Source organism: Musca domestica, unplaced genomic scaffold (assembly GCF_030504385.1).
Source record: "Musca domestica strain aabys unplaced genomic scaffold, Musca_domestica.polishedcontigs.V.1.1 26, whole genome shotgun sequence".
Classification (NCBI taxonomy): Eukaryota; Metazoa; Arthropoda; class Insecta; order Diptera; family Muscidae; genus Musca; species Musca domestica.
In genome coordinates this window covers 11,738,337-11,752,260 of record NW_026712283.1, presented here as the reverse complement: position 1 = coordinate 11,752,260, position 13,924 = coordinate 11,738,337, and the positions used below count along the sequence as shown (strand labels likewise).

Below are 13,924 nucleotides of genomic sequence, written 5' to 3'. Positions count from 1 at the left end.
AGAATGACAAAGTTAATATACCCTGCAAAGTATGGAGAGAGTATAATATTGTCAAGATCCTCGCATCCTCCTACAATAATGTTATGGAGAAGAATTCCGCAGAAAGTCAACCACACTCACATTTACCTGCAATAAATTAAAAATTGAAATAGTCCTCAACTTTCGTTGGCCACATAGTTTGCTGGGTATTTTTTTTTTGGCCCCTTGCCTGCCCATCAAGGATTTACAGTAGTCGGCAGAAGAAAAAAAAATCCAAAAACTAATCACATAAATCATTCATTTGAAGTAGCTGCCTTTGGAGGGGTTTCATACCTAGAGTCGCCGCTGCCCATCAGCTAAAAGTCATCAACAATGTTCTCTTGAGCAGCAGTGGCAGCGACAAACAATTATGGCTTTGCAAAAGTGCAAAAAAAACGAATGGTCCTCTTTTAGAACTTGACCATAGCAAGGCATATTGAGGATTTCTTTGAAATGAAAGAAATCTGTAGATTATTTATATTTCCACCTGCTTTGCATGGAAGGAAGTTAAGTGCCAGGCGTCTTAGATCGGACTGCAGTGTCAACGAGTTGGTTGTTAATGAAAATATTGTTCGGGCTACTGGAAATTATCTAAGGGGTTAAAAAGAGATAAAAAGTAAAGGGTATACATTTATAGAAATTTTTTTGGAAAGGTCTTTCCTGTCATATGCCTTTCAAAAGGTATTCAATAGACCTAAATAACACTGAGGGACAACATTTATTTTTTTGTAACATTACATCAAACGCACAAGATATTATGAAAATAGAGCTAAAAATATAAGACACAAGGGAGAATTTATCAAAAAAAGGGCGAGAAAGTTCAGCTTTTTTATACCCTCCACCATAGTAGGGAGAGTGTATTAGATTGGTCATTCCGTTTGTAACACCTCGAAATATACATTTTAGAACCCACAAAGTATATATATTCTTGATCAGCATAAAATTCCATGTCGGTTTAACGATGACCATCCGTTTATCTGTCTGTCTGTCCGTCACTCCGTATGTGGAAATCGCACTAGTTTCCGAAAGAATTAAAGAAGGTTGATAACATTTTACTCAAATGTGTGTTTCGTCTGTAGGACTTCTGGTATTAAAAATGGGTTATATAGACCCACGTTTAGATATAGCCCCCATATGATTTTAGTGACATTATTTACCGGAATTGTTTCAAATTTCCTAAAGGGTACTACAGCCTGTGAAAATGTAACTTTACATATGATTCTAACATTTTGTGTATCCTAGCCTTAAGATAGATTCGAATCTATGTAGCAAATACTCCCCAAACAAAAGCCCTGGGTTTCAAAGACCTTCTGACCCAAAATTATGTATTTTTTTATGGATGTTGCGACCAAAAATTATGGTCAGGATCCTCTGGATATTTATGGAAATATTGTGCGGAATTTTAAGGACCATTTTCGACCAGGACATTCTGACCAGAATAGTCGATTTATGGGTGTTGCGATCAAAAATTATGGTCAGGATCCTCTGGATATTTATGGAAATATTGTGTGGATATTTAAGGACCTTTTTCGGTTAGGACATCTAGACAAGAATAGTCGATTTAAGGGTGTAGCGATCAAAAATATGGTCAGGATCTTCTTGATATTTATGAAAATATTGTGTTGATTTTTAAGGACCTTTTCTTCGAAAAGGACATCCTGACCAGAATATTCAATTTATGGATGTTGCGACCAAAAATTATGGTCAGGATCCTCTGGATATTTATGGAAATATTGTGTGGATTTTTAAGGACCTTTTTCGGTTAGGACATCCAGACCAGAATAGTCGATTTATGGGTGTTGCGACCAAAAATTATGGTGAGGATCCTCCGGATATTTATGAAAATATTGCGTTGATTTTTAAGGACCTTTTCTTCGAAAAGGACATCCTGACCAGAATAGTCGATTTTTAAAAACAAAACCTTCTGACTAAATATTGAAGATATCTAAAGTGATTTTCTTCAGGTCGTTCCCACCAAGGTTTTAATTACATTTTTGCCATGAAATTCAGACCAAAAATCGTGGTTTTTGAAGAATATTTTCCAGCGTCTTCTGGCCCAAAAATAATGATTTTTTAAGAATTTTTTTTTAAGATCAGAAAAAACTTTCCAGACTCCCTGGGTATATCTGAAAAAAAAAATATTTTTAAGCGCCTTCTGGCTCAAGATTTTTTTAAGAATTTTTTTTTTAAGATTTAAAAAAAAAAAACTCCGGTCTCCCTGGGTATATCTGAAAAAAAATGGTCGGAAAAAACATTGTCTATTCAGGTCGAAAACAGAAAATTGTCTATTTAGGTCGAGGTCTTCGTTAAGCACCTAAATATCGGTACATTCCTATATTCTGTATTTTGATGATTTCAGCGATGTTATCCTCCCGAATTTTTTCAAAATTCGTATTTGACTTCGTAATGGGTACTACAGCCATTGAAAGCAAATTGCCTAACTCCCTATATTCGGTATTTTTATACCCTCCACCATACTATGGAGGGTATATTAATTTTGTCATTCCGTTTGTAACTCCTCGAAATACTCATGTCAGACTCAGCAAAGTAGATATATTCTTGATCCGCGTAAAATTCTAAGACGATTTAGCGTCTGTCTGTGTGTCTCTCAGCCTGTCTGTCTGTTATAATCACGCTACCTTTCGAAAGATTTGAGATAGAAGGCTAGGCAGGTTAAGTTCGTAAATGGCCCATATAGATCCACATTTTCATATAGCCCCCCATATAACGGTATATTTTTTTACTGGAATTATTTCAAATTTCGTATTTAATGTTCGTACATTAAATACGAAACAAAAAATGACGCACGCTGGTCCACCTCTTCGTACAGGCCCCATTTATCAATAGCTTCCATTATTTGATATTTTAATGATTTTACCGAAATTATTAAGCGGATTTTTTTTTCAAATTTGGTATTTAAAGTTCGCTTTTGACAAAAAATTGCGTTTGCAGGTCCATGTCTTGGTATAGCCCCCCATACAATGGTATTTGGTTGATTTTGCCGAAATTATTAACCGGAATTGTTTCACATTTCGTAGTTGAAATTCTTAATGGGTACTACAAAGTATAACAAACCAGGAAAAAAAGACTTTAAGTCGGGCGGGCCCGACTTTATGATACCCTACACCACTTTGCTAATTTAGCAGAGCTCCGCATAACAATTAAAAGTTTTTATGGGAGGATTGAATTCTCCTATGATTATAATTATAATTTAAGGTTCAAAGGACTAAATATGCCGAAACATTTGTATCTTTTAAATTCGGACTTGTGTGGCCCATTTGATATATATGGGAGCTATATCCAAATCTGAACCGATCCTGATAAAATTTGGCAAAGATATTTCTGAGCTGTATTTCATATATTTCCCTGAATATTGTTGTTACTGAGAGCATATTATGGCTGCGGAGCACAAAAATAACAAATCGGATGAACAATATATATGGGAGCTATGGCTATATCTGAACCGATTTCCATCAAATTCGGCATACTTATTTTCAGGCTTATATAACACGTTTGGTGCACAATAAAATGCAAATCGGACGAAGATATATATGGGAGCTATATCTAAACTTTGACCGATTATCTCCAATTTCAATAGGGTTTGACCTTGGGCCAAACAAATGATTTCATCTGGATCGGCTAATAAATGCGAACTGTACTTTGTTTACAAAAATACATGGACAGACGGGCGGACGGACATGCATAAATCGACTCAGAATGTGATTCTATGCAGATCATCAAAAGGAACTATGGGTCTATCTCGTTTCCTTTTGCACAAAGACGTAATAACCTGACCACCTTGTGGTGTAGGGTATAAAAAGGGTCTGTTTAGGTCCACGTCATCGTATAGCCCACATATAACGTTACCTCCCAATATACGGCATTTTAATTATTTTAGACCCCTTTTTTACCAGAATTGTTTCAAATTTTGCATTCGACCTACTACAACCTACAGGGTGAGATAAAAAACCGGCAACAAAATCAAGCGCCATAATTTTTAATTTATATTTTTTATTTTAATTGAATGAAATCAAAAAATGTCGGAAATAGCATCAAATTTTAGAATAAGTTTAGATTTGTTCGAATTGGTCATCTATGGCACGAATTATGGCCTTCAAACGGCCAATGAAATCGTCACACGCTGCTCGAATGTTGCTCTGCGGTATTTTGGCCCATTCCCGGCGAAGCGCTTGCTTGAGGTGATCGACACTTTGGTGTTTTTTTTATTGGCAACCTTGCTTTCCAAAATACTCCAGACACAATAGTCCAACGGATTGGTATCCGGATATTTTGGTGGCCATTGTGCGCTGGAAATTAAGTGAGGAACCTCATTAACCATTCTTGGGTGGCGCGTGCTGAGTGCGATGGTGCTGAGTCCTGTTGGAATTTCCAAGGTCTGCGGCCAAAATGTTTGCGTGCCCAAGACTATATTCGCGATAATATTCGACTTTTATTCTGATGCCACGGTCGATTAATACGAGTGGAGAGCGACTATCGACTGTTATGGCGGCCCACACCATCACCATGGCCGGCGCTTGAGTTCTGGTGGTCACGGACCGAAGGTGCAGATTTTCAGCTGACCTCTTTGGCAAGTAAACACGATCATTTTGTTTGTTTACAAACAGCTGGACAAAGAATGTTTTCTCATCGGAGAAAACCAAATTCGGCAGTTCACCACTTTCGACCAAGCGAAGTAACTCTTTAGCTCTTTTGAGTCTATTTTTTTTCTGTTGCGGTGTAAGCTCTTGCACTTTTTCTAATTTCAATGGCTTTACCCCGAGCTAAGTTTTCAATATTTGCCGAATGGAATATTGCGATATGTTCAGCTCACAAGCCATTTTTCGGCCACTGCCACTCGGATTTCGATCAAGTCGTTTCTTTACTTTTCGAAACATTTCTGCTGATGTTGCTGTTTTCCTGCGTCCACTTCCTTGACGTCGGGCTACCAGGCTACCGGTAACACGGTAACGAGCGATGGTACGAGACACAAAAGATTTATACACATTTAAATGCTGGAGTGCCCTACCTATGGCCACTTGTGGTTTTCCAGCCAAAAATAAAGAAATTATACTATCACGCTTGAATTCCTCCATCACGAATATCTTTTTTTCTGGAAAATTCTCACCAAAATGCGTTTGTACGCTTGTAAACAATATAATGAGCTGCCATTGGAATAATTTTAACAGCTGTCGGACGGGTGGCTTTAAAATGACAGCAGTCTGAAATTGGTTGCATTTTTTTCATCTCACCCTGTATACCTTATTTACAATAGTGGAAAACAAGTTACTAATTATTTCATTGAATTTTTCTTCTTTTCCAGAAATCCGTAGCGTATCCGGTGAGCCCAACTATAAATCCGTCAATCTGACCTGGGAAGTGGAGTTTGTGCCCTCGCCGAATGACATTGTCACGAACAGCAGTAATGAGATCGAACCACCAATGGCATTTCAATTGTTCTTCTGTGAATTGCAGTCATTTGGACCACATCGATGCCGCTCAAAAGTGGTGAATGCCACCAAGTCGGCCTATGACAATAATGAGGACAATGATTTGGAGGTGGTGGACAAAATGTAGGATCTCCAGAAGAAAATTGTCCAAATTTCTTTTTCATTCCAAAATTTTGTTATTTTTCTTCCTTAGACGCCAAATCCGCCAATATGTGGCCCAGGTGGATAATCTGCGCATGGCCACCAAATATAGTTTCCATATACGTTCCGTACCCAAGCATAGGCAGCTGAAAAAGGTCACTGGGCGTTCGGAGATTTTCGACAATGAAATTGAGGGTAGTGACTTTTTGAGCTCAGCGAATTTGGGTGGACCCACTATTGTGATACCCACAAAAGGATGTAAGTTCCGTCGGGGGGAGAGGGAAGATATGGGGGTAGAATTTTCTAATTTTTTTCTTTATAAAATTGTGTAGTTTCGGCCCAGGCCACTAGGTGCTTGCCAAATGCCTCCGAAATTGAGGTTGAAACGGGTCCCAACTTTGGTGGCAAAATTGTGGTGGATGGTGGCAACTGTGGCGTCAAGGGTAACCCAAATGATGTCAAGGATAAATATGTCATGCGCATCGATCACAAGGCCTGTGGCAGCATGGTCAAGCCGGAAACAAATACCGTGGAAACGTTCATAACTGTCCAGGAGAATTTGGGAATTTTTACACACAGCACCAGGAGGTAATAATAGAGGGGCACGAGGGGTGGGGTGGGGACCTTCCCAAATTCTAAATTCTTAACTCCAAACGAATTTCTTTTTGTCTTCTTCCAATTTCTCCAGATTCGTTGTGGTCTGCAGCTATCAATCCGGCATGCAAACAGTGCGTGCCAGTTTCTCAGTACCTGGCAGAGGTGGCGCCGTGGCCGCTGCCCATGAATCCATAGAGGAGGAGGAACGTATGGGTCGTGGCCTTAAACCTTTTCGCTTTGTCGACAAATCCGAATTAATTCTGAAAGAGAATGATGTGGATACAGAAGAAGCGGCAACACAGTCATCCGAAGAAACTGAGGCTTTGGTTCAAGAAATGGACAATCCCACAGTGGACAGTGGTTTGAATCAAACTGAGGTAACGGTGGCCACAACAAATCATGAAGCGGAGGTTGCCGGCAAAAATCATCATCAAGAAGATGAAGCAAACGAAGAAGAGGATGCCACAAATGCTGTGGCAATATTGGAAAATATCATACCTGGTGTTAATGAAGATCACATAAGAGGCAATGAGCCACAGCAGCAACAACAACAAGAAACATCAAGTGTACCGGCTGGGGAAGATGATGTGGAGATCAGTGATGGGGAGAAGTTATCGCAGGAAAGCGACGATGCCAACAAAGAAAATATTGAAAATGAACATTTTTCCGCAAAATTCGCTAAATTAATATTGGAGCGCAATGACCGTGACCATGAGCTGGCCGAGGGCAGAAGCTATGATGGAGCTGCGTCCAAGCTGAGTGATACGCCCACAGGAAGAGGTGAGCATTATTTTTTGGAATATTTATTAGAGCGACAAAAAAATAATTACGGGGGGGTGGGAAAGAAGACAGGTCAGCGTTTTGAAAATTTGCACCGAAAAGTAACTAAAATAGAGGGGCAAGTCCCCCCTCCCTCCTCCACACTTTTAAGATTAAGATTCCTCGGAATCTGTGCATTTTAGATTTAGATACAAATATGGGAATATTTTGATCGAAAACTTTAACCCTCCAACGACCCATAAAGAGACTTTTATGGTCCTTCTTTTAAAAAATTACAAAAAAAAACAGTAAAGAAAGTCTTAAAGTCGGGCGGGCCGAAATTTAAAGTTCAAAGGACTAAATATGCCGAAGCATTTGTATCTTTTAAATTCGGACTTGTATTGCCCATTTGGTGCAGAATTAATTTGAAATCGGATAAAAATATATATGGGAACTATATCCAAATCTGAACCGATCTCGTTAAAATGTATCAAAGATATTTCTGAGCTGTATTTGATGTATTTCCCTGAAGTTACGGAGTGCATATTACGGCTGTGGGTAACAAATATAACAAATCGGATGAACAGTATATATGGGAGCTATAGCTATATCTGAACCGATCTTCACCAAATTTGACATACTAGCTTCTAGACTCAATTCGGTCGTAAGTGCCAAATTTCATCCCATTTGGACAAATATTAGAGGTTTGGTGCACAATAAAAGGTAAATCGGACGAAGTTATATATGGGAGCTATATCGAAATCTGAACCGATCTCGATAAAATTTAGCAAATGTAATTCTGAGCTGCATTTTATATATTTCCCCAAATATTGTTATTACAGAGTGCATATTACGGCTGCGGAGGACAAAAATAACAAATAGGATGAACAATATATATGGGAGCTATAGCTATATCTGAACCGATTTCGATCAAATTTGGCATAATTATTTTCAGGCCTAATTTGGTTGTATGTGCAAAATTCCATGCTATTCGGGCTGATATTACACGTTTGGTGCACAATAAAAGGCAAATCGGACGAAGATATAAATGTTGACCGATTATCTCCAATTTCAATAGGGTTCGTCCTTGGGCAAAACAAATGATTTGTGCAAAATTTCATCTGGATCGGGTAATAAATGCGAACTGTACTTTGTTTACAAAAATACATGGACAGACGAACACAGACAGACGGACGGACATGCATAAATCGACTCAGCATGTGATTCAATGCAGATCATCAAAAGGAACTATGGGTCTATCTCGTTTCCTTTTGCCTGTTACAAACAAATGCACAAAGACATAATACCCTGACCACCTTGTGGTATAGGGTATAAAAACTTAGTTTAAATGGGATTGTAACAAGTCAAAATATTCGTCCTGGAAGACGTTAAAAGTCTTAATCTTACCTAAGCACCAGAAATTTATACATAAGAAAAACACATTTTAGGGTTAAAACCGCACATTTTGTGAGTTCGAGCAAAAGTCTCCAATAAAGCATAATTTTAAATTGGATGACGTCAAAGACAAAAATATTCTTCTTCTACCCAAAGAAAAGAGATCTCTATTTCCGGTGAATTAAAAAAAATATCCGCATCAATGTGCCCAAAAAACCAAAAAAAAAAATAATCCGTATTTATACTCTCAGCCATATGGCTTCAAATGGTATACAGGGAGAGATGAAAAAACTGCAACCAACTTCAGACTGCTGTCATTTCTAAGCCACTCGTCCGACAGCTATTAAAATTATTCCAATGACAGCTCATTATATTGTTTACAAGGGTACAAAAGCATTTTGGTGAGAATTTTCCAGAAAAAAAGTTATTCGCGATGGAATTCAAGCGGGACAGTGTGATTTCTTTATATTTGGCTGAAAAACGTTAGATCACTCCAGCATTTAAATGTAAATAAATCTTTTGAGTCTCGTGCCATCGCTCGTTACCGTGATAGCGTAGCCTGACGTCAAAGAAGTGGACGGAAGAACATAGCAACATCAGTTGAAATGGTTCGAAAAGTAACGAAGGGACTTGATTGAAACCCGAGTCGCAGTGGCCGTAAAAATGGCTCGTGAACTGAACATATCGCAATATCCCATTCGGCAAATATTGAAAAATGAGCTCGGGGTAAAGCCATTGAAATTCCAAAAAGTGCAAGAACTTCCACCGCAACAGGAAGAAAATAGAATCAAAAGAGCTAAAGAGTTGCCTCGCTTGGCCGAAAGTGGTGAACTGCTGAATTAGGTTTTATCCGATGAGGAAACATTCGTTGCCCAGCAGTTTGTAAACAAACAAAACAATCGTGTTTACTTGCCAAAGTGGTCAACTGAAAATGTGCACCTTTGGTTGGCCACCAGAACTCAAGCGCCGCCGGCCATGATGATGGTGTGGGCCGCCATAACAGCCAAAGGTCGCTCTCTGCTCGTATTAATCGACCGTGGCATCAAAATAAATGATGAAAACTATCGCGAAAAAATTCTGGAGGGTGTATTATAGCCTTGGACACGCATACATTTTGTCCGCAGACCTTGGACATTTCAACTCAGCACGTGCCACCCAAGAATGTTTGCAAATTGAGGTTCCTCGCTTCATTTCCAGCGCACAATGGCCACCAAAATCTCCGGATACCAATCCGTTGGACTATTGTGTCTGGAGTATTTTGGAAAGCAAAGTTGCCACCAAAAAATACCAAAGTGTCGATCACCTCAAGCAAACGCTTCGGCCAGAACTGGGCCAAAATACCCTAGAGCAACATTCGGACAGCGTGTGACGGTTTCATTGGCTGTTTGAAGGCAATAATTCGTGCCGAGGCTGACCAATTCGAACAAATCTAAACTTAGATTTAATGCTATTTCCGACCTTTTTTGTTTCTTTTAATAAATATAAAAAAAAGAAATGTAAAAATTATGGCATTTGACTTTGTTGCAATTCTTTTTTATCTCACCCTGTATATTCTTTGTTGGGTCTAAAATTTATTTTTCGAGGTCTTACAAACGGAATGACAAACTTAATATACCCTCCATACTGTGGTAAAGGGTATTATAACATGATAGGGTAATATAAATATCTGAGCAAAATTTCAAAGCGACAGAATGCTTCCCTGAATTAATCTCGGTTTTTTAGAATCTCACCCCACTGCCCGACGTTGTCCCAACTGATGGAATATCAAAATAACAATGTATATATTATTTATCGTAACATTAATACTTTTTGCTACCTTTTGCTATTATCGAACCCTTTCAGATATCTTCTGTAAGGCCGTGTGCCGCTATAAGACACCTATGGAGACATTAGCCTTTTTCTACCCTCTGGAGGGTATATTAACTTTGTAATTCCGTTTGTAACACCTCAAAATATTCATGTCAGACACAACAAAATATATATATTCTTGATCAGCGTAAAATTCTAAGTCGATAGGCCATGTAGGTCCACGTTTTCACATAGCCCCCATATAACGGTACCTCCCGATATTTGGTATATTGGTGATTTTAGCGACATTATTCACCGGAATTGTTTAAAATTTGGTATTTGAAGTTCGAAATGGATGCTACAGCCTAAGACAGAAAATTGTCTGTGCAGGTCCACGTCTTCGTATAGCCCCCATATAACGGTACCCCTCGATATTCAGTATTTTGATGATTTTAGCGACATTATTTACCGCAATTGTTTCAAATTTGATATTTGAAGTTCGTAATGGATACTATAGCCTATGACAGAAAATTTTCCGTGCAGGTCTACGTCTTCCTATAGCCCCCATATAATTCTACCGACCGATATTCGGTATTTTGGTGATTATAGTGACATTATTCACTGGAATTGTTTCAAATTTTGTATTTGAAGTTCGTAATGGATATTACAGCATAAGACAAAAAATGGGCCATGTAGGTCCACGTCTTTGTATAGCTCCCGTATAACGGTACCTCCGATATTCGGTATTTTGATGATTTTAGCGACATTATTTACCAGAATTGTTTCAAATTTGGTATTCGAAGTTCGTAATGAATACTACAGCATAAGACAGAAAATTGTCTGTGCAGGTCCACGTCTTCATATAACCCCCATATAACGGTACCTCCCAAAATTCGGTATTTTGACTATTTTAGCGTCATTATTCACCGGAGTGGTTTATAATTACATATTTAAAATTCGTAATGGGAACTACAGTCTGTGACAGAAAATTGTGTATGCAGGTCCAAGTCTTCGTATAGGCCCCATATATCAGTACCTTCCTATATTCGGTATTTTGACGATTTTAGGTACAATCCTCATCGAAATTGTTTGAGATGTCGTATTTGAAGTTCGTAATGGATGCTACAGCCTGTAACAGAAAATTGTATATGCAGGTCCAGGTCTTCGTATAGCTCCGATATAAGGGTACCTCCCTATATACGATATTTTGATGCTTTCAGCTACATTATTCACCGTTTATTTCAAGTTTTCGAATTTGAATATGGTAATGGCTTATGACTAACAAAGCCTATGTAGGTCCACGTCGTGTAGACAACCCCACCCCACCCCCCCCCCCCCCCTTATAAAGGCTATATTCGGCCCGGCCGAACTTACAACATTTTTACTTGTTTTTTTTTTTAATCCCTAATTTTTTTTAATTCTTAATTCCTTTACAGCCTTTGGTACCATGTTGGAACTGATCTCCAGCAACATGGGTAGCGTTTTGCTAACTGTTATGGTATCTGTGATATTAATTGGCGTTTGCGTGTACATTCTCTATCGTGAGACCAGTAAGCCGGCCGCCCATATGTCGGCCCCCACAATAACGCCGCCAGCATCGGCAGTCTTGCCGCGGCATCAACATTTGAAGGAACTGCATCACCATCATCGTCACCAGCAGCACACACTGCCGCGTACATTAACAAGTAAACATGAGGATCTAATGGCCTAGAATGGAGGTGAAAAAATAATAAGGGAGGCCTTTCACACCATCTACCGCCACAAATAAAAAAGAACGTGGATCGTAAAGGCTCCCGCTCCCAAAAAAAAAAAAAAACCACCCGCAATAAATCCCCCTTTTTAAAAAAAAATAATACCCTCCATCATCTGCCCTCCTCCACACCAGATAAAGGTTAAAGAACTATGCTTTATTGTCTTGCTGGAATATGTTGAAGTGGCTATTTTTTTGTGGCAACTTTTCGTGGGTTGCCATTTGGTGACAGCAAAAAGGCAATCAAAGACTTCAATGCTCTTCTATACTCTTGGCAAAGAGAGAGAGAGAGAGAGAGAGCAAAAACCAACGTATTTCTTATCAAGTCGACAGAGCATAGTTTTGCAAACAACGTGATGCTTTGTAACATTTCTTTTTTACATATTTACATATACATACACACAGTTTTATACAAATACTGGTGTATTACATACATACATATATACTCTTAGAATAGCAGAGATTAATTAAAAGAAAAAAAAGAAAATAAAATAAAACCTTAGCATGTCACTGAAGTAACTTCATTTGACAATCCCTCTCCACCTCTGGGGCATGCAAAGAATGAAACTCCCCCTTTTATGTCGTCTACCTTTTTTGTAAGTTCGTATTTAATTTAATTAATTAATTAGTTGTAATCGATAAGCACTTCTCTTGAATGATATTTTATTATAAGACTATATCTTAGCTGTAGGAACACATACACATACATACACCTTTTTTTACGTATTTAATGTATAATATACAGATATATATTTTGAGAGTAATTTTAAATAAAAAAAATTAAATGAAAAATTAATTATTCAAAAATTATTTTGAATTTGCATTGATGCAACAACAAGGACAAGAAGGGTAATGTAAAGATATTGAACTTTTTGCACAGTGGGGTAAGTTACATAAATCTTTATTTATAACAGAGTAATGAAATAACTGATTGAGAATCAACGTCCAGGCGAAAAGGCTGAAGTTGGAATAGAACAAGTTAGAAAATATCAGTCGGTTTTGCCGACAGATGTATACCCTCAGCCAATGTTCAAGTATGACACCCTCAGCCATATGGCTACAGAGGGTATATATCATTTGATATGGCCAAAACGTGCCTAGTCGAAATAACGGTTTTAGACCCTAGGTCTCTTTGGACCAAATCCGTTTCAGAACATTTGGAGTCGATCTAGCGATGTCCGTCCGTCCGCACGATAACTCTCGAAGGGAGTATCCGATTTGATCCAAATTGGCTACAACGTAATATTTTTGTCAAACTTAGATCGAGTTCGGAGATAGGCAATATCGGTCCACTCCTTCTGGTACCTCCCCCACAAAAAGTCGAAATTTTCAAAAAATATATTTTTTGCACAGGAAGAGAAAGGATAATCCGAATTTGCTCCAACTTTGCAAATCCTAATATTTGCGTCAGTGCTAGTGCAGGTGTGGAAATGGACAATATCGGTCCACTCCATCAGGTACCTCCCCCACAAATGGTCAAAATTTTGAATAATTACAACTCTCATAAAATGTTATGTAAGAGTCCGATTATCTTCAAATTTCACACATCCCAATATTTATATTAACCCAAGGTCTGGTGTTAAGATGAACAAGATCGGCCCACTCCTTCTGGTACCTCCCCCACAAAAGGTCGAAATGTTCAAAAAATATATTCTTTGCACAGAAAGAGAAAGGATGATCCGAATTTGTTCCGACTTTGCGAATCCTAATATTTGCGTCAGTGCTAGGACAGGTGTGAAAATGGACAATATCGGTCCACTCCATCAAGTACCTCCCCCACAAAATATTGAAATTTTGAGTACCCAGAAGCTCATAAATCGCCAAATTAACATCCGATTCCATTTAGACTTGGCACATCTGTCGAAATATTTATATCATATTTTGGGTCCGATAGGAAATGGGCAATATTGGCCCATTCCTTCGGGATCAGCTCCATAGAGGTTCAAACATTTGAATAACCTTAACACTAGTCAAAATATATTTAGATAATCGAACGTAGGCTGAGGGTATATCTCTGGCGGCAATACCG

At 38.5% G+C, this 13,924-nt stretch overlaps 1 protein-coding gene across 1 annotated transcript in view; it reads left to right on the top strand.

The window, feature by feature from the left end:
- Positions 1-12,691, top strand: part of LOC101900435 (uncharacterized) — a 77,144-nt gene extending 64,453 nt beyond the window's left edge. Inside the window, exons 2-6 of the mRNA XM_059123962.1 lie at positions 5,339-5,588; positions 5,659-5,864; positions 5,939-6,194; positions 6,295-6,983; positions 11,582-12,691. Of these exons, the coding sequence (XP_058979945.1) occupies positions 5,339-5,588; positions 5,659-5,864; positions 5,939-6,194; positions 6,295-6,983; positions 11,582-11,856 (1,676 nt within the window). The 3' untranslated portion in view covers positions 11,857-12,691. The remainder of the gene's footprint in view (positions 1-5,338; positions 5,589-5,658; positions 5,865-5,938; positions 6,195-6,294; positions 6,984-11,581) is intronic.
- The last annotated feature ends 1,233 nt before the right edge of the window (positions 12,692-13,924 follow it).